At 38.9% G+C, this 19,749-nt stretch overlaps 1 protein-coding gene across 1 annotated transcript in view; it reads right to left on the reverse strand.

Moving 5' to 3' along the window:
- Positions 1-16,271: 16,271 nt before the first annotated feature.
- The window catches only part of AGO4 (argonaute RISC component 4), a 38,924-nt gene continuing 35,446 nt past the window's right edge, over positions 16,272-19,749 (reverse strand). Inside the window, exons 16-17 of the mRNA XM_036745404.1 lie at positions 18,479-18,678; positions 16,272-17,751 (exon numbers count right to left, since the gene is read on the reverse strand). Coding sequence (XP_036601299.1) covers positions 17,643-17,751; positions 18,479-18,678 — 309 coding nt within the window. The 3' untranslated portion in view covers positions 16,272-17,642. The remainder of the gene's footprint in view (positions 17,752-18,478; positions 18,679-19,749) is intronic.

Genomic DNA, 19,749 nt, shown 5'->3' on the forward strand with positions numbered 1-19,749 from the left:
TTTGAAAAAATTTTAGGTCCTTGCATTGCTGAGAAGGGCTAAGTCTATCAAAATCAATCCTTGCACACTATGGCTATTCCTGTGTATAATGCTCTTCTGGTTCTGCTCACTTCACTCAGCATCAGATCAGGTAAGTCTTTCCAGGTTTTCCCGAAGTCTGCCTGCTCATCATTTCTTATAGCACAATAGTATTCCATTACATTCATATACCACAACTTATTCAACCATTCCCCAACTGATGGACATCCTTTTGATTTCCAATTCTTTGCCACCACAAAAAGAGCTACTATAAATATTTTTGTACATATGGGTTCCTTTCCCACTTGTATGATCTCTTTGGGATACAGACCTAGAAGTGGTATTGCTGGGTCAAAGGGTATGCACATTTTTATAGCCCTTTGGGCATAGTTCCAAATTGCTCTTCAGAATGTCTGGATCAGTTCACAACTCCACCTACAATGTTTCCCACATCCTCTCCAGCATTTATGATTTTCCTGTTTTGTCATGTTGGCCAATGTGACAGGAAAGATGTGGTACCTAAGAGTTGTTTTGATTTGCATTTCTGTAATCAATAGTGATTTAGAGCATTTTTTCTTTTTTTGTATATTTTTTGGGGGAGGGGGAAGGCAAGGCAATTGGGGTTAAGTGACTTGCCCAAAGTCACACAAGTAGTAAGTATGTCAAGTGTCTGAGGCCAGATTTGAACTCAAGTCCTCCTGACTCCAGGGCCAGTGCTCTACTCACTGTGCCACCTAGCTGTTCCCTAGAGCATTTTTTCATATGACTATAGATATTTTTAATTTCTGCCTGTTCATATCCTTTGACCATTTATCAATTAGGGAATGACTTGTATTCCTATAAATTTGACTCAGTTCCCTGTATATTTTAGAGATGAGGCCTTTATCAGAGACACTGGTTGTAAAAATTCTTTCCCAAATTTCCACTTCCCTCCTAATTTTCATTGTATTGGCTTTGTTTATACAAAAACTTTTCATTGAACGTAATCAAAATTATCCATTTTGCATTTCATAACGCTCTCTATTTCTTGTTTGGACATAGAAATACTGAAAACCAAAGGAGAGGTTAATAAAATTGAATTCAAGAAAACTATTGAACTAATAAACAAAACTAAGAGCTGGTTTTATGAAAAAAAAAAACAATTAAATTGATAAACCTTTGGTTAATTTGATTAAAAAAAAAAAGAAAACCGAATTACCAGCATCAAAAATGAAAAGGGTGAATTCACCTCCATTGAAGAGGAAATTAAAATAATAATTAGGAATTATTTTGCCCAATTGTATGCCCATAAATTTGACAATCTTAGTGAAATGGATGAATATTTACAACAATATAAATTGCCCAGATTAACAGAAGAGGAAGTAAAATACTCAAATAACCCCATCCCAGAAAAAGAAATTGAACAAGCTATCAGCAAACTCTCTAGGAAAAAATCTCCAGGGCCAGATGGATTTACAAACGAATTTTATCAAACATTTAAAGAACAATTAATTCCAATACTATATAGACTATTTTGGAAAGTTGATGAAGAAGTAATCCTACCAAATTCTTTTTATGATACAAATAAGGTATTGATACCTAAACCAGGAAGAGCCAAAATACAGATAGAAAATTATAGACCAATTTCCCTAATCAATATAGATGGAAAAATTTTAAATAAAATGCTAGCAAAAAGATTACAGCAACTTATCATGGGAATAACACACTTTGATCAGGTAAAATTTATACCAGGAATGCAGGGTCGGTTCAATATTAGGAAAACTGTCAGCATAATTGATCATATCAACAACAAAACTAACAGAAATCAAATGATTATCTCAATACATGCAGAAAAAGCTTTTGACAAAATGCAACACCCATTCCTACTGAAAACACAGGAGAATATAGGAATAAATGTAGCCTTCCTAAAAATGATAAGTAGCATCTACCATCAGCAAGCATTAAATGTATATTATATGGGGATAAGCTAGATGTATTCCCAATAAGATCAGCGGTGAAACAAGGATGTCCATTATCACCCCTATTATTCAACATGGTACTAGAAATGTTAGCTTTAGCAATAAGAGAAGAGAAAGAAATTGAAGGAATTAGAATAGGTAAAGAAGAAACTAAGTTATCATTCTTTGCAGATGATACTTAGGGAATCCTAGAGAATCAAGCAAAAAACTACTTGAAATAATAGACAACTTTAGCAAAGTTGCAGATATAAAATAAACCCACATAAACCATCTGCATTTCTATATATTACTAACAAAGTCCAACAGCAAGATATAGAAAGAGAATTTCCATTTAAAGTTACTGTAGACACTATAAAATATTTGGGAGTCTACCTGCTAAAACAAACCCAGGAACTATATGAACACAATTATAAAATACTTTTCACACAAATAAAGTCAGATCTAAATAACTGGAAAAACATCCCTTGATCATGGGTAGGCTAAGCTAATATAATAAAAATGACAATTCTACTTAAATTAATTTACTTAATCAGTGCCATACCAAACTACCAAAAATTATTTTATAGAGCTAGAAAAAATAATATAATTCATCTGGAAGAACAAAAGGTCCAGAATATTAAGGGAATTAATGAAAAAAAAAATGTTAGGGAAGGTGGCCTAGCCATACCAGATCTTAAATTGTATTATAAAGCAGCTATCATCAAAACCACTTGGTATTGACTAAGAAATAGGGGGGTAGATCAGTGGAATAGGTTAGGTACACAAGACACAGTAATCAGTGATTATAGCAATCTACTGTTTGATAAACCCAAAGACCCTAACTTCTGAAATAATAACTCACTGTTTGACAAAAACTGCTGGGAAAACTGGAAAATAGTATGGCAGAAACTGGGCATAGATCAGCATCTGACGCCGTATACTAGAATAGAGTTCAAATGGGTACACAATCTGGGTATAAAGACTGATACTATAAACAAATTAGGGGAGCAAGGAGTAGCTTATCTGTCAGATTTGTGGGGAATGGAAGAATTTATTACCAAACAAGAGATAGAGAATATTATGAAATGCAACATGGATAATTTTGATTACATTAAATTGAAAAGTTTTTGTACAAACAAAGCCAATGCAACCAAGATTGGGAGGGAAGCAGAAAATTGGGAAAGAATTTTTACAACTAGTGTCTCTGATAAAGGCCTCATTTCTAAAATATATAGAGAACTGAGTCAAATCTACAAGAATACAAGTCATTCCCCAATTGATAAATAGTCAAAGGATATGAACAGGCAGTTTTCAGAGGAAGAAATTAAACCTATCTATAGTCATATGAAAAAATGTTCTAAATCACTATTAGAGAGATGCAAATCAAAACAACTCTGAGGTACCACATCACACCTATCAGATTGGCTAACATGACAAATGATTATATGGGGATAAGCTAGATGCATTTCTAATAAGATCAGGGGTGAAAACGATAAATGTTGGAGAAGATGTGGGAAAGTTGGAACACTAATTCATTGTTGCTGGAGTTGTGAGCTGATCCAACTATTCTGGGGAGCAATTTGGAACTATGTCCAAAGGGCTATAAAAATGTGCTTACCCTTTGACCCCGCAATACCACTTCTAGGTCTGTATCCAAAAGAGATCACAAAAATGGGAAAAGGACCCACATGTACAAAAATATTTATAGCAGCTCTTTTTGTGGTGGCCAGGAACTAGAAATTGAGGGGATTCCCATCAATTGGGGAATGGCTGAACAAGTTGTGGTGTATGAATGTAATAGCATACTATTGTGCTATAAGAAATGATGAGCAGGCAGACTTCGGGAAAACCTGGAAAGACTTACCTGATCTGATGCTGAGTGAAGTGAGCAGAACCAGAAGAACATTATACACAGCAACAGCCACAGTGTGCAAGGATTGGTTTTGATAGACGTAACCCTTCTCAGCAATGCAAGGACCTAAAATTTTTTCAAAGGACTCATGATGGAAAATGCCATCCCACATCCAGAGAAAGAACTATGGATTCAGAATGCAGGGTGAAGCAGATTCTTTTCTCTTTCATTTTGTTTCTCATGGTTTCTCCCATTCATTATAACTCTTCTAGGGAACATGACTAATGTGAAAATGTGTTTAATAGGAATGTATGTGTAGAGCCTATATCGGATTGCATGCCGTCTTGGGGAAGGAGGAGGAGAAAATTTAAAACTTATGGAAGTGAATGTTGAAAACTGAAAATAAATAAATTAAATATGTATATATATGAAAAGAAAATAAATGAGAGAATGAGGATGATAGTTGGGGCAATCTGCTGGAGAAGACAGATGGGAATGGAATTGCTTGTGCATGTAGATACTTTTGCCTTGATAAGAAGAGCCATGAAAAAAAGGGTGAAAGAGGAGATAGTGGTAGAATGCATCTTGAGTGACTTGAAATGAGAAAGAAGGGAGATGGCTTCAATTTTCTTTTCAGTGAAATATTAGGCAAGGTTCTCAGCTAAGACGCTGGAGCTCCCTCCGGAGAGCCACGAAAAGTTTGAGGAAGGATGCCAAGGCTTGGCAGAGCCACTTTGGCAAGTGGAATAGTGAATTGATATGGAAGTTATAAAAGGATTGTGGATGCAGTCAGCATGGGTTAGTGATTTCCTCTAGCTTCATTCATCAGGTCATGAACAGGATCAAAAGCAGTGGATAGTGGAAGTAATCCAAGGCTGGGGTTTGGAAGGGCAAGATCTTTGATAGGATAAAGGGGCAAGGAATTTGAGAGAAGAAAGCAATATAGAGGTGAGCTGTTTCACCAAGAGGTTGAGTTGAGGGAGAGTGTAGCCAGTGTAGAAGTGATAGCTTAGGAAAGAATTGAGAGGCGGAGAGATGGTGAGTCCCTGATGGAGGTGGAGGGACAGTGAGTCCCTGATGGAGGTGGAGGGACAGTGAGTCCCTGATGGAGGTGGAGGGACAGTGAGTCCCTGATGGAGGTGGAGGAATGGTGAATCCCTGATGGAAGTGGAGGGATGGCAAGTCCCTGATGAAGGTGGAGGGATGGTGAGTTCCTGATGGAGGTGGAGGGATGGTGAATTCCTGGTGGAGGTGGAGTCATGGTGAGAAAGAACAGGGTTTAAAGATGTTAGGCAGAGGGATAGGTGAAATGACAACTGAATATAAAAGAATTTCAGAGTTTATGAACATGGATGTGGAACATTTGTAGGTGATGACACAGTTAAGGTTATAGCCATTTTTGTGTAGCTATGGTAGGGTGGATAGGTAGGATGTAGGAAATGAGTAAGTTGAGAAGTTGGTAGGGTAGAGCATTTAAAAAAATTTTGAACTGATGTATGTTAAAGTCCCCTAGCATGACAGCAAGTGTTAGGGAGAAGGGGAAGACTGTGAGTAAGGTGCTGAACTCCTTGAGGAAGAAGGAGAGCATTCAGAAGGCTGGTAGATAACAGCTACAGAATCTTGAATGGGTATAAATATAGACTGAATGGTCCTCAAAAGAGGAGAGGTAGTGATGATGATAATGATGATATGGCCTAAGGCACAAAGAAAAATAATTTTAAAGGACATTTGGTTATCTCTTATTGCAATATTTATAATTAACATTTATAAAAAGATCATGATGAAGACAATTGTAACTTAGGTGCTAATAGCCACTTTAGAATGTGAGGCAGTATAAAAATTCTATTTAAAAATCAATAAAGCCCTTCAAATGAAAGCAGCATACACTTGAACACTTGGTGACTTCAATGCAAAGGTGGGTACTGGGGGCACAGGCAGGACCAAGATGATGGAGTAGAAGGAAGAATGATAGTAAGCTCCCCACAAAATGCCTCCAAACAGAGCTAGAAAATGCACCAGACCAAATTCTGACTGAGATATCCAAGAAAGAAATCATAGTGGGCCAATTTTTCTACCCAGGTCAACATAGAGACAGACAGTTCTAAAGAGGTTGGGAATGGGATATGTCCAGGAGCATATCACACACAGCATTCTAGCACTGTGCTCTAGGGCAAGATGAGGCTCCAGACCCATTCTATGGCTTGACCTCATACAAAGTGCAAGAACAGGTACCAAGCGGCAGCTTCATTGTCTACTACTCAGTTCTGGATCACAAGTACATGTGGGATAAGGAAGGGACCTGCATCAAGTGGTGGCATTCCAGGGTGAGAAGTAGTCATAGGCCTGTATACCCAGCAAAGAATGGAGTTCAGTCTTAGTTCCAATTTCTAACCTAATTGAAGCCTGCAAAACAATAGTCAGGGCAGGAATCTCAGACCAAAGAGAAGCCTAATTCTGTTACTCTGAACCAATAGAGCTTTCCAGATGACTAACAATAGCTGAGTCCAGCAGTAGTCTGATGTTGCTCAGATACAAACCGAGAGCAAGAACTTGTGGAGCTCAGACCAGACGGCACTGATCGGATTTTGCCCAGGATCAGACCATTTTGGGAACACTGAAAGCTTGCAAGCACCCAGCTTTAGCTGTATTTGAGATCCTGGAATAAAACAATACTCATTACTCCAAGAAAGCATCAACAGGACTAACCCAAACCTTCCCTCCAGAAATGTGTAGAGCCCATCTCTAACATCAAGGTGAAGTCAGAAAGAGACTGGAAGGATGAACAAATGAAAAGAATCTCACCATAAAAAGGGCACGATACAAACCCAGAAAAGAGAATGACTCTGAAACCTCTATTAGCAAAGCCTCAAAGAAAACCAGAGCTTGAACCCAAATTCAACTAAAATTCCTGGAAGAGATGAAGAATTAAAAAAGAAAAGTTTAAATGATATTATAAATGAAATGTGAGTGCTGGAGGAAAAAATTAGAAAAGAATTAAGAACTATAGGAAGAACTGGAAAGGAAATGAACAGTATGGCCCAAGAGGTATAAAACCTTGACCAGGCAACAAATTTCCCCAAAATTAAAATGGACCAAATACAAGCCAATGACTCCATGAGACAACAAAAAAATATTAAAATAAGTCAAAAGACTGAAAAAGGAGAGAAAACATGAAGGACCTCACAGCAAAAACAACTTACTTGGAAAAGAGATTGAAGAGAAAAAAAATTAAGAATTATTGGACTACCTGAAAGCTATGATCAAAAGAAAAAAAAGAGCCGAGACATCATATTATAGGAATCCAATTGAGTATCAAAACTTGTTCAGCCATTCCATATTGATAGGCACCCCTTAGATCCAATTCTTTGCTACTTCAAAAAGAGCTATATTTTTGTACATCTTTAGTTAGGGTTTATTTTGCTTAGGACCAATCCTTCCCTTAACCTTTCTTCCCTCTAATTTCCACTCTTCCCTTTTCCCTGTTTAGTGAAATGTATTTCTGTACCTAACTTTGCATTCTTCCATCCTTCAGTTGAGTGAAGTTCAAGTGCCAGCCACTCCTTCCCATCCCCTCTTCCTTGTTTTATAGAATTCTATAATAATGTGAGATAATTTTCCCTGACCTTCCTGTCCTATCAGTCCACTGAGTCCACTTCTTCCTCTCCCTTTCCAATCTTTTAATATCATTGATTCGTAACATAATTCAGGCCTTCTGTCTTATTAGGCACCCTCTACAACTTCTCTACAACTTCTGATGATGATAGGTTTCAGAGGGGATACAGGTATCATTTCTCCATATTATAATATAAACAGTTTATCTTTGTTTAGTCCTTTGTTATTTTTATTCATGTTTACCTTTTTATATTCCTCTTAACTCCTGTGTTTTGACTTCAAAGTTTCTTTATGGCTTTGGTCTTTTCATCAAGAATACTTGGAAGTCCTCTATTTCATTAAATGTTGATTTTTTTCTCTCTGTAAGATTTTACTGTTTTTTTTGGGTAAGTTATTCTTGGCCGTAAGCCAGTTGCTTTCTGGAAGGTATTTCAAGCTCTCTGATCGTTCTTTATGATGGCTGCTAAATTGTATGTGATTCTGACTGTGGTTCCTTGGTGCTTGAATTCTTTTTTTCTCATTGCTCACAAAATTTTTTTATTTGATCTGATCTAGAAGCTCTGGATTTTGGTTGTGATATTCCTGGTAGTTTTCATTTCGTGATTTCTTTCCAGAGGTGACTGATAGATTCCATTTCTACTTTGCCCTCTGGTTCTAAGAAGTCCGATCAGTTTTCTTTTAAGATTCTTGTAATATGATGTCTAGGCTTTTTTTTTTTCCTCATGGTTTTCAGGTAATCCAATAATTAATATATAAGCATGAGACTTCTGAGGAATCTATAAACCCTTCGCCCCTTCTGAAACCTGAGCCTTATTCTCCAATTTTTTTTGCCATACTTTACCTTTGTTTTTTAAAATCATTAAATTTTATATTTTTCTATCCGTAAAAACCCGCCTCTCTCTCCTATATCTTCTCCCCAACTGAGAACAAAAGAAAAGCAAATCCTGGTGTTAAAAAACAAAACATGTATAGTCAAGCAAAACAAATTTCTACATTGGCCATACCTCAGAGAAATATACACACACAGAGATACACATGAAAATGTGCATGTAGATATACATATACATAAATATGTATACACATATGTATGGTTCACTCTGCATGCTGAGTGTAGAGCCCATCTCCAGCAGGAGGTAGGAGCGTATTTTATCATTAGTCCTTTAGAATTACAGTTGGTCATTTGAGTTAGTCTAAGTCTATCACTTCCCTGCAGGAGGTGGGCAGCAAGTTTCATCATGAGTTCTCTGAAATAATTGTTGGTCATTGTGTTGATCAGTGTTCTTAAGTCTTTCAGAGTTGCTTGTCTCACCATGTCATCATTATTGTAAAATTATTCCCCTGGTTCTGCTCCTTTCCCTCTGCATTAGTTCATATAAGTTTTCCCAGGTTTCTCTGAAACCATCCCTTTCATGACTTTTTTTTTAATTGTTTTTTTTTTAAATTTAATGTCTTTAGTTTTCAGCATTGATTTCGACAAGATTTTGAATTACAATTTTTCTCCCCATTTCTACCCTCCACCCACTCCAAGATGGCATATATTCTGATTGCCCTGTTCCCTAGTCAGCCCTCCCTTCTGTCACCCCACTCCCCCCCATCCCCTTTTCCCTTACTTTCTTGTAGGGCAAGATAGATTTCTATGCCCCATTGCCTGTATATCTTATTTCCTAGTTGCATGCAAAAACAACTTTTTTTTGAGCATCTGCTTTTAAAACTTTGAATTCCAAATTCTCTCCCCTCTTCCCTTCCCACCCACCCTCCCTAAGAAGGTAAGCAATTCAACATAGGCCACACATGTATCATTATTCAAAACCTTTCCACAATACTCATGTTGTGAAAAGACTAACTATACTTTGCTCCCTCCTATCCTGTCCCCCTTTATTCAATTTTCTCCCTTGACCCCGTCCCTTTTCAAAAGTGTTTGCTTTTTATTACCTCTTCCCCCATCTGCCCTCCCTTCTATCATCCCCCCCTTTTTTATCTCCTTCCTCCTTTCCTGTGGGGTAAGATACCCAAATGAGTGTGTATGTTATTCCCTCCTCAAGTCAAATCTGATGACAGCAAGATTCACTCATTCCCCCTCACCTGCCCCCTCTTCCCTTCCAACAAACTGCTTTTTCTTGCCACTTTTATGTGACATAATTTACCCCATTCTATCTCTCCCTTTCTCCCTCTCTCAATATATTCTTTTCTCATCCCTTAACTTGATTTCACTTTTTTAGATATCATTCCTTCATATTCAACTCATCCTGTGCCCTCTCTCTCTGTCTCTCTCTATATATTCCCTTCAGCTACCCTAATACTGAGGTCTCATGAATCATACACATCATTTTTCCATGTAGAAATGTAAACAAAACAATTCAACTTTAGTAAGTCCCTTATGATTTCTCTTTCTTGTTTACCTTTTCATACTTCTCTTGATTCTTGTGTTCTATTCAGCTCTGGTCTTTTCACTAAGAAGGCTTGAATTCCTCCATTTTATCGAAAATCCATATTTTGCCTTGGGGAATTATACTCAGTTTTGCTGGGTATGTGATTCTTGGTTTTAATCCTAGCTCCACTGACCTCCAGAATATCATATTCTAAGCCCTTCGATCCCTTAATGTAGAAGCTGCTAGATCTTGTATTATCCTGATTGTGTTTCCACAATCCTCAAATTGTTTCTTTCTGGCTGCTTGCAGTATTTTCTCCTTGATCTGGGAGTTCTGGAATTTAGCAACAATATTCCTAGGAGTTTTCTTTTTGGGATCTTTTTCAGGAGGCAATCAGCGGATTCTTTCAATTTCTATTTTGCCCTCTGGCTCTAGAATATCAGGGCAGTTCTTGATAATTTCTTGAAAGACGATATCTAGACTCTTTTTTGATCATGGCTTTCAGGTAGACCAATAATTTTTAAATTATCTCTCCTGGATCTATTTTCCAGGTCAGTGTTTTTTCCAATAAGATATTTCACATTGTCTTCTATTTTTTCATTCCTTTGGTTTTGTTTTATAACATCTTGATTTCTCATAGTCACTAGCTTCCACTTGCTCCAATCTAATTTTTAAGGGAGTATTTTCTTCAGTAGTCTTTTGGACCTCCTTTTCCATTTGGCTAATTCTGCCTTTTAAGGCATTCTTCTCCTCATTGGCTTCTTCTATTCATGTGCTGCTGAATGCAATTGAAGGAAATTTTGTAACTATGCTGACTGGAATATTGCAAAATTGGTGTTACCCAGCTTCCACTGGGCCCTCTCTGTAGTATGGTGGTCTTTTTGTTCATCCCTAATTGGTTCCCTAACTCCCCACAGAAGCTTTTCTGGACCTTCTCTTTTCTCTGCCATTGTCTCATGAAAATCTCCTGATTAAAGAGTTCATTTGGGAGTACTTGGAATTCAGTGAAGTATATAGCACCTGTTCTTTCAGCTGAATCTTGAAACAATTTCTCATAAGTAATTAAATATATTTGTATACTTAAAAATGTACAAAATGGCATTTTCACATGAACTGTTTCATACATTATTATCTGTGATCCAGTGACACTGGCCTTCTTGCTGTTCTTCACAGGATACTACCTCTTTACTCAGCATTTTCACTGGTTGTCTCTCATGCCTGGCACTCTCTCCTCCTATCTGCCTCTCAGCCTCCCTGGCTTCCTTAAAATTATAGGTAATGATTCATCTTTTGCAACGAGCCTTTCCCCATCCTCCTTAAGCTTAACGTCTTCTGAGATTACCCCTCAATTTATCATTTGCAAATAGTTTGAATGCTGCGTCGCCACCCCCCACCCCAACCCCAACCCCATTAGACTTCGATCTGAAGAGCAGAGCAGGAATGTTTTTTTGCCTTTCTTTGTGTCCCAAGCTCTTAAGCAGAATCTGGTATATTGTTGTTGTTCAGTCGTGTCTGACTGTTCATGACCCCATTTGGGGTTTTCCTGGCAAAGATACTAGAGTGCCTTGCCAGTTCCTTCTCCAGCTCATTTTACAGATGAGGAACTAAGGCTAACAAGATGAAGCGACTTGCCCAGCTAGTAAGTGTCTGAGGCTAGATTTGAACTCAAGATGATGCGTCTTCTTGACTCCAGGCCCGGTGCTGTGTGCACTATGGCGCCACCTAGCGCCCATTGGCCCAGTCTAATTTATAGTAGGGTTTAGTTGAGTGACTTCTCCAAAGCTTCCCACACCACTCCTTCCTTCCCATTCTTCCTGGCCTTTTACTTTACTGAGAAAGTTAAGGACATTCAACATAAGCATCCTTTTCTCCCAGAGAATTCCCATTTGAGAAGACTCATTATATCAATGAACTTCTGCATTTTCTCTGCAATCTCCTGTAACTGAAATGATCTATTTTACCTTTTGTGATCATCTTCACCCCTTATTTGGTTAAAAACTCTCCCTCTAGCCACAGCTAGGAAAGATACTCAATCTGGTTCTCTTCTAATTTTTAAGTTCTGTGGGCTTTACTATCTATATCAAATAACCATTCTGCTTACTACAGCTCACGATCCAAATTTTAGCCAAATGGAATTCTAGTTTTTCCAGAGGTACTTTTCCCCCAAGTAATTAACTTCTTAGGCTTATTAAACACTGGGCTATTGAATGTAACTGATTCTTCCTATCTCATCTGTTCTATTGATCTACTTTTCTATCTTTAAATCACTATCATAGTTTTGATAATTACTGCCTCAAAGTATGACTGTGGAGTTGAGAAGGGTTAATCCCCCTATTCACTCCCCTCCCCATTCTCCCCCACCCCAATTTCTGAAGAGCTTACTAGGGAGAAACAGGTACAAATGATAAGGAAATAAAGCAGTTTGGGGAAGTAGGAGAATCACTAACAACCATGGAGGGTGGGGTGGGGAATCAGCAAACTTTGTAGGAGGTGGTATTTTAGCTGAGCTTTAATGGGAGCTTTAAAGGGATTTTAATAAGTGGAGGTGAGGAGGAAGTACAGTCATGCATTCCAGGCACGGTCAACGGCCTATACAAAAACTCAAAATGGGGCAATGGAAATATAACAGGTAGGGAACGGTGAGTATGCCAGTTTGGCTCAAAATAATACAGCAAGGTCGGGGCAGCTAGGTGGTACAGTGAGAAGAACACTGGCCCTGGAGTCTTGAGGACTTGAGTTCAAATCCAGCCTCAGACACTTGACACACTTACTAGCTGTGTGACCTTGGGCAAGTCACTTAACCCCAATTCCTTGCCTTCCCCCCTCCAAAAAAAAAAAGAAAAAATAACACAGCAAGGGGTAGTAATGTAAAATTGGTCCAGAAAGATAGGCTTGAGTTAGAAGGGCTTTAAATATTTTTATTTTATTCTTAACATAATAGGGAGCCACTAAAACTTTTTTTTTTGGAGGGGAGAAGGCAGGGCAATTGGGGTTAAGTGACTTGCCCAAGGTCACACAGCTAGTAAATGTGTCAAGTGTCTGAGCTCACATTTGAACTCAGGTCCTCCTGACTCCAGGACCAGTGCTCTACTCACTGCGCCACCTAGCTGCCCCCACTGAAACTTTTTGAAGAGGGGAATGACATGGTAAGACTTTGGTTACTGTCTAGAGGCAGTAAGACAAATTAGGAAACTACTGCAGTGGCTTAGGCAAAGGATGATGCGCAACTGAAAATGTGTAATGGTTTTGGGAGTGGAAAGAAGGGGACAAAGAGGAGAAACGCTGAGGTGGGGGCAAGACTTAGTAGCTCAATGTATATGGGATGGGAATGTGGAATACCCACGTCAAAGGGAAAGGATATGAATGACGACAGTGATAATGAAGATGCAGGAAAGGATCCAGACAAGGAACATTGAGACAGGTAGGAGAACCAGGTGAGAACAGTCGTGAAAATCCAGGGAAGACAAACCACGCGGGGAGGAAGCGGTCAGTAGTGCTAAAAGCTGCAGAAGTCAGAGAAGGATGAGGTCCAAGAAAAGGCCACTGAATGAACAAGTAAGCTAAAATACAGAATAAAATGTAGAAGAACGGTCACAAAGTGAAATGGGGCTTGTTTGCCTTTGCAAGTAGTTAGGATCTCTTTATAAGATGTCCTGACCACTCCTGTTAGGTGGTGAAGGGAATTGCTTAGGTTCTGAGGTCCCTTTTGACTTTTAGACTGTGTGAATGTACTCACCTACACAGCATTTTAATGCTGATAAATAATTCAGAGGCTAAGCCAGCCCCCTTCCTGTGTGATCCATGCTCATGGTTAATTCCTCCCAGGTGTACTACCAGGCTCACACACACACACACACACACACACACACACACACATACGTGAACACACTGCCCTCTGGAGGCAGCAGGGCTGGCATTGCAAAAAGTGGCCACCCTTGTGAACTTGCATTTGCATGGAGGAGCCGGGCAAATCTTATAAAAGACTCTACATAAGAAATATTGCTGCAGCTCATTCTTGGATTTTCAAATAGGCATTTCTGAACATTCATTGGTAGTTCTCAAGCTTTTTTCTCCTCTTCTTTCCAAATAAATCGTCAATTTAAGGAAATAATTTTTTAAAAAGCAACCATTTTTGTTGCCATCCATATACACTCCTTTTTATTGGACAATTAGCAAGAAAAAAAATCGTGTGGCACAGGAATGCCAATTTATTATTCTTTTTGGACACAAACACACAATACCCCTGCAAGCCAAAAAAAAAATTACATCACAAATCTGAAACAATCAACGTTTTATCAAAACACCAGGCTATGACACTCCCTCCCCTCAAGAGTTTAGAAAGTACCTCATATTGCTAGACACACATCCAAATCCAAATTTAATAAAATACCATTTGAAACATTACAAGTCGAACAATATAGAAACAAAATTACATCATTAGTCAAAAGAACAAATGCAAACATTTTACAATGAAGTTTCAGCCATTAGACATAGAAAGATCATGAAAATGTCAATAGCAAGGGATAAGAAAATCTTTAAGTGATAACAAGATCTCTCCTTAAATTTTACAAGGAAAAAACCTTGTAGTTGAAACAGTATTGATACAATGCCCTTGGACTCTACTTTCTTAAAATGAAAGTAGAATTACTGCCTTGCTATTGAGCAAGAAAATTCTAGAGAACATTCACAAAGATTGCTGGGGAAGGAGCAGAGAGGGGGTAACTTGCCAAACAGCTTCTGAACAAGGACACCTTTCCCAGAGGAAGGGAAGAAGGCTGTTGTGCTAGGTAGATCGGCCTGACGTTTGTGCCTAGAACGTGATCAGAGGATACAAACTGTGCAAAACATGTTTGCCTGTAAATCACGACCTTTGGGAGCAGCTACAGGCACAATATCATCATGTAGTACTTACAGTAAAAATAAATATGTTTTGCCTGCCCAGACCCCTGGCTGGGGCAAGCCAGCCAGTCCATTTGACAGATTGTTCAGAGTTCAGCTCTTGACCAAAAAGAAATCCTAATTGGTTTCACAGTGGGGTCACCACTGCTCTTCGTAAATGTTCTTGTGCCTCATCCCCAAATTAAATTGGCTACATTTCAGTCTTTCACACACCACATAACAGTGCCTAATAGGCTTTATTTAAGAACAAAAAGACCCCAAACATCCTATAAACTACTGCTACAGAATGCACACCTCCCATTGATTGACACATGCATAATGATTCAGTTCATTCCAAAGGGTTATATAGTCAAAGCTGTCAAACTGCAAATTAACTCTACTTTCAGACCTGCTTATACCTAGTATTGCTGCAATTCTGATTTTGCAATGATTACTTCTTAAAGATATATACCCCATGGCAATGTTTTCCCATCAATAATTGTAATTAATACACTCGCATTTTATTTTCCTCCAAAAGTGACAGCATTGCACTGTTATAATAGGAATTATTCCTATAAAGTTAGCCCCCACCCCCCACCCCACCCCCCACACTGGTTAAAGAAACCATTTTGTGCAGGTGCACCTGAGCAAGCTGAGGTCCTTCTTAGAATCAATCCAGTCTGAGGTCACAGCTTCACCGTACTCCATCTGAGCACACGTTGTCAGAGACAAAAGCAGGACCTTCTCCCCTGATAACTACCCTCAAGTGACCTCACCTGGCCAAACAGACACCCAGCAGGTAGATCCCTCCGGTCCTTCTCATCCAAAGGGTCCATTTTCTCTTCCAAGTACCTTGTGTCTCTTCCTCTGAGACTGGAGGACAGAGTTGCTGATGGATTTATTCTTTGTGCTCTCCCTGAACAAACGTGAATAAAAGCAGCCATCTTGCTGAAGCGGCAACCAGCCTCTCACCGACATGTCCTGATTTTTATTATCCAAGTGAGGTATTTTTTTTAAAAGGAAAAGCTTAGGAAAGAAAAAGAAAAAAAAGAAATCTGTGCACTGTGCCTCAGGGGCAGAGCTCGCTCTTCAGTCCCAATGTTTACAGAGTAAAACAAAGTCTCAAGTCTTAGCATTCAATATAGGTTATAAAACTTCCTGTCGAGTAGCTTCAGCACAACCAGGGACGCTGCCAAAAAGAGACAGCAGACAGAAATGTAAACTTGGATGTATTTACAAGCTTGCTTAAAAGACTGAAGAAAAACAGCATCTGATATTGCTGAACTTTTGAAAAGGCTAGTTTAGTATACATGGTTCAGAACTGCTATAGAACTAAGAGCAGCTACCACTGTGGGGAGCCACTGAGGTTCTGAGAAAAGGGTCCATCCACCATCAGGCAGACACAGGACCAGGCGAGTTTACAGTGTAACTGATGCTTATTTGATCTCAATTCCCTTTGTTTTGACATGAAAGGAAGTCATCCTCTAAGTCAGTGGAATATAAAAGCTGGTAAAGGAAATATCAAGCCTCTTATAACACATTTTAGCTTAAAAACCAATTGTGGTGGGAGAAAAAAGTGAAAACAGAGAACAATCTAGGCTGGCATACAATAGCTATAACGTACAACTTTATAAAACATGCACTGTATTGTAACTGTGGGAGCGTCCTAAATTGCCAAGGAGAAAAAGTTCAAAATGCTGGTACAGGTACACATCTCTAGGTTGCTAGCACCACACAACATACTGACTGTACAAATTGGCAAAAAGCCTTTCCTAAGTGGAACAATCACATTCAAGATTATTTTAAGAAAATAAGACAGAAAGGACACCAATAGTGAATACAAAAAGGTAAAAATAACCTTTAAAAAGGCATGAAAATGTGTCTTTTCTGATTGGTTTTAGAAATTTTCAGATTGTGAAGTCATAAGAAATATTAGATAAATCCATGCACAACCCTTGGCCAGAAAACTACATTTTGGGGGTAGGGGTGGTGGCGGGATGGGGGAGCCTTTAAAAAAAAGTTTATTGCCAAAGTTAACCATCTACAAGAAAAGTTTAAAAATCATTTACATTTATCAAACCACACAGCAGCATAAAATGGGCACTTTGTAAAACTTGGAAAAATACCTAAAAGCTCATTTTTTCTTTTTTTTCCTTTCCTTTTCTATTTTTTTTTAAGAAGGGGAAAACATGAGTTCTTTTACTATCCCGTGGCAGTGTTATCTGTAGTTATCCCAGGTGTCCCTCTCTGGTTCTATGACACATTCAAAGGTTTACCCAGTAAGACCCGCCTAGTGAGTGTGCAGTCACAAATAGTGCAATCACTCTGCTGCTCATGCCTGCACCAGCACATTTCTGCAGAGATCAAAAAGATAAAACTAGTAAAAATGACAGACTGCGATACCTTCTGAAATTGATGCTCCAGAAAGGCATTTACAATAGTAAAGTAAAAAAATCTCCATTAAAAAGTCTATGGCCCCACACAATAGACAGCTACATTGAAGTAAAATGATGGGTGGCCTGCCCCTCTCAGTCATGCACATCTGCTTGATGAATACAAACAAAAAGAATAATTTCATCTCATCAAACTGGAGGATTGAGGTGATAACCACCACTAGCAAAATATTCAATAGAAACCTCTTTTGTCAAGTTCTTTAAAAATTTCAGGATGATCAGTCTTATTTATGCTTTGAGGTAAAAATTCAGTCCAATGCATCAGAAAAGACAGTTTACAAATTACTATTACTAAAAAAAAGATAAAACCCCAAACAACCCCAAAAAACAAAACAACAACAAAAAAATGGCTCAATTCTGTTGGTGCATCAGACACTGTGACTGTTCAGAACTGCTGATAGAAGACTGTCTGAATTCAACTCAGCCCTATCTAATAGAAGCATTAGGTTTTCAAAACATATCAAGACCACATGGTAAGTAGACCACAAGGTGTGCCAAATCCGCTTAGTCTTCACAGAGGCTCTCAGGCAAAATACATTGTGTGCTGGGTATCATGGTGGATCTGCACAGCCTTGGCCAGGGCCTGGGGATCCCGACCATTGCTCTGTCCTGACACGTGACTTCCCTCGGCACTGTGAAGAAAAAAACAAGGAAGAACCAGGTGCAACCAATATATGCTATGAAGTAGCAGGGGAATTCAAGTTCCCCAGGCATGTGGTCCAACAACGAGATATCGATGCTGATGGATAGACTTTTAGAGCAGAAGGTGCATTATTCAGTAGTGGCCCAGAGGCAGGGCCCAGAAAAGGCCTCATTTAGAGAAGGAAAGAAAGGCTGAATGTGTTCTGCTCCTCACGGACACCAACAACCCATCCAGACGTTCTGCTTGGTTCAGATGAGTACTCTTAGGCATGATGTTTTTGGCGTAACTCCCCACACACAAACACACATCTACAGAACTAAAGCCACATGTATAGAGTAGGGGCTCAAGGCTGCTGCTTAGAGTCAAGTCTGGAGCATTTTTTAATGCTACCCGATATGGACAAAACTGGCTACACCTTTGGAGACCGATTAAAATGCTTCTGAAAAACCAGACTATTTTTCTTACTTTAAAAATGTCCTCTGAGCAGTGTTGCTACACAGACTGTACAAGTATAAACTAGTAGTCTGGTTTCAGGAATTGATTTCTCATGGTGTAAAGCAAAATTCTCAATGAGGTCATGCCAGTTCATATGGTATTTGGGATTAAGAGTCTAGGAGAAACGTTTAAATAACACAAAAAGCCTAGAACAATTACATTTTTGAACGTGTGCTTCCACAAAACCAAGAAGATAATTTTGTTGCCTTAGAGACTCTTACCTGTCATGATCCTTATCCACGAGGTGGTACCTTGCCCTAAATGCTACCAATCGGGCATAATAGGCTGGGGCTGGAATGGAGACCGAGCGAGTACATCTTACATAGGTGTGACAGAGTTGGTAAGTTAGAAGCTGGAGCTCGTCTGCAGTAAAGCAGTTGTCATCCCACAAGACCTGATAATGGGATGGGCGGCTGGTTCCCTGGAGAGATAGGTGAGAGAGATAGATAAGAGAGACAGACAGAGAGAGAGAGACAGAGAAAATTTTAAGATGAACTTGGAATTGAAACTGGCTAGTCCATCATTAGAGAGTTAAAAGCTGCTTAAAATTTCTCCTTTAGCTCAGCAATAATATTCTAAGATTCCAAAGCTCAGATCATGATAATTCTATTCCCAAAATGATCAACAGAGGGTACTATCTCCCTACTCAATAAGTATAGAATGTGTTTTCACTTTGATCTTTATTTAATTCCAACAAATTATGCGATGTGACTTAGCATAATAAACATATCTCCTACAGATGGAATAAATAGGTCTTGTGTGTGTATGTGTATATATGCATATTTTTCAAACATAAGTGGTGTTGTCAGATTTGCTGAACTTCAGAGTTGGAAAGGACCTCAGAGATCATTAAGTCCACTATGTAATTCAACAATTTGGTTATTCAGCATTTGTTGGAAGACCTTTAGTGAAGGGAGACTCCCTCTGGCCCAAGGCAGTCCCTCTCACTTCTGGATATCTCTGTTAGGATATTTTTCTTTACATCAAACCCAAGTCTGCCCTTTTGCAGCTTCCACTGCCCTCTGGGGCTAGGCAAATTAAGACCAATTCCTTTCCCACAGGACTTCCCTTTAAATACTCAAATATAGCGATCATATCCTCCCAAGTCTTCTCCAGACCTTTTCCTATCCCGGTAACTGTCCTCTGGACTCACTCTAGCTTGTCAATGTTCTTCCAAAAATGTGGTGCCCAGCGTTTAACAAAATACTCCAGTGCTATTTGATAAGCACCTGACCTGCTATAGCAGAATATACAACATCTGTACTATCTCCAATACTCACTGCAGCCTAAGACTATACTAGCTCTTCTGGGCTATCAACTGAATCATATGTTAACTTGCAGTCCATTAATATCCTGAGATCTTTTCCAAACTCCTACTAAACCACGCCTCCCCTATCTCGTGCATTTGATTTTTTTGAACCCAAGTGAATGACTTTACATTAATCACAATTAAATTTCACTTTATTAGATACAGCCAAATGTTCCAGTTCAT

The sequence above is a fragment of the Trichosurus vulpecula genome, chromosome 2 (assembly GCF_011100635.1).
Source record: "Trichosurus vulpecula isolate mTriVul1 chromosome 2, mTriVul1.pri, whole genome shotgun sequence".
NCBI classification, from domain to species: Eukaryota; Metazoa; Chordata; class Mammalia; order Diprotodontia; family Phalangeridae; genus Trichosurus; species Trichosurus vulpecula.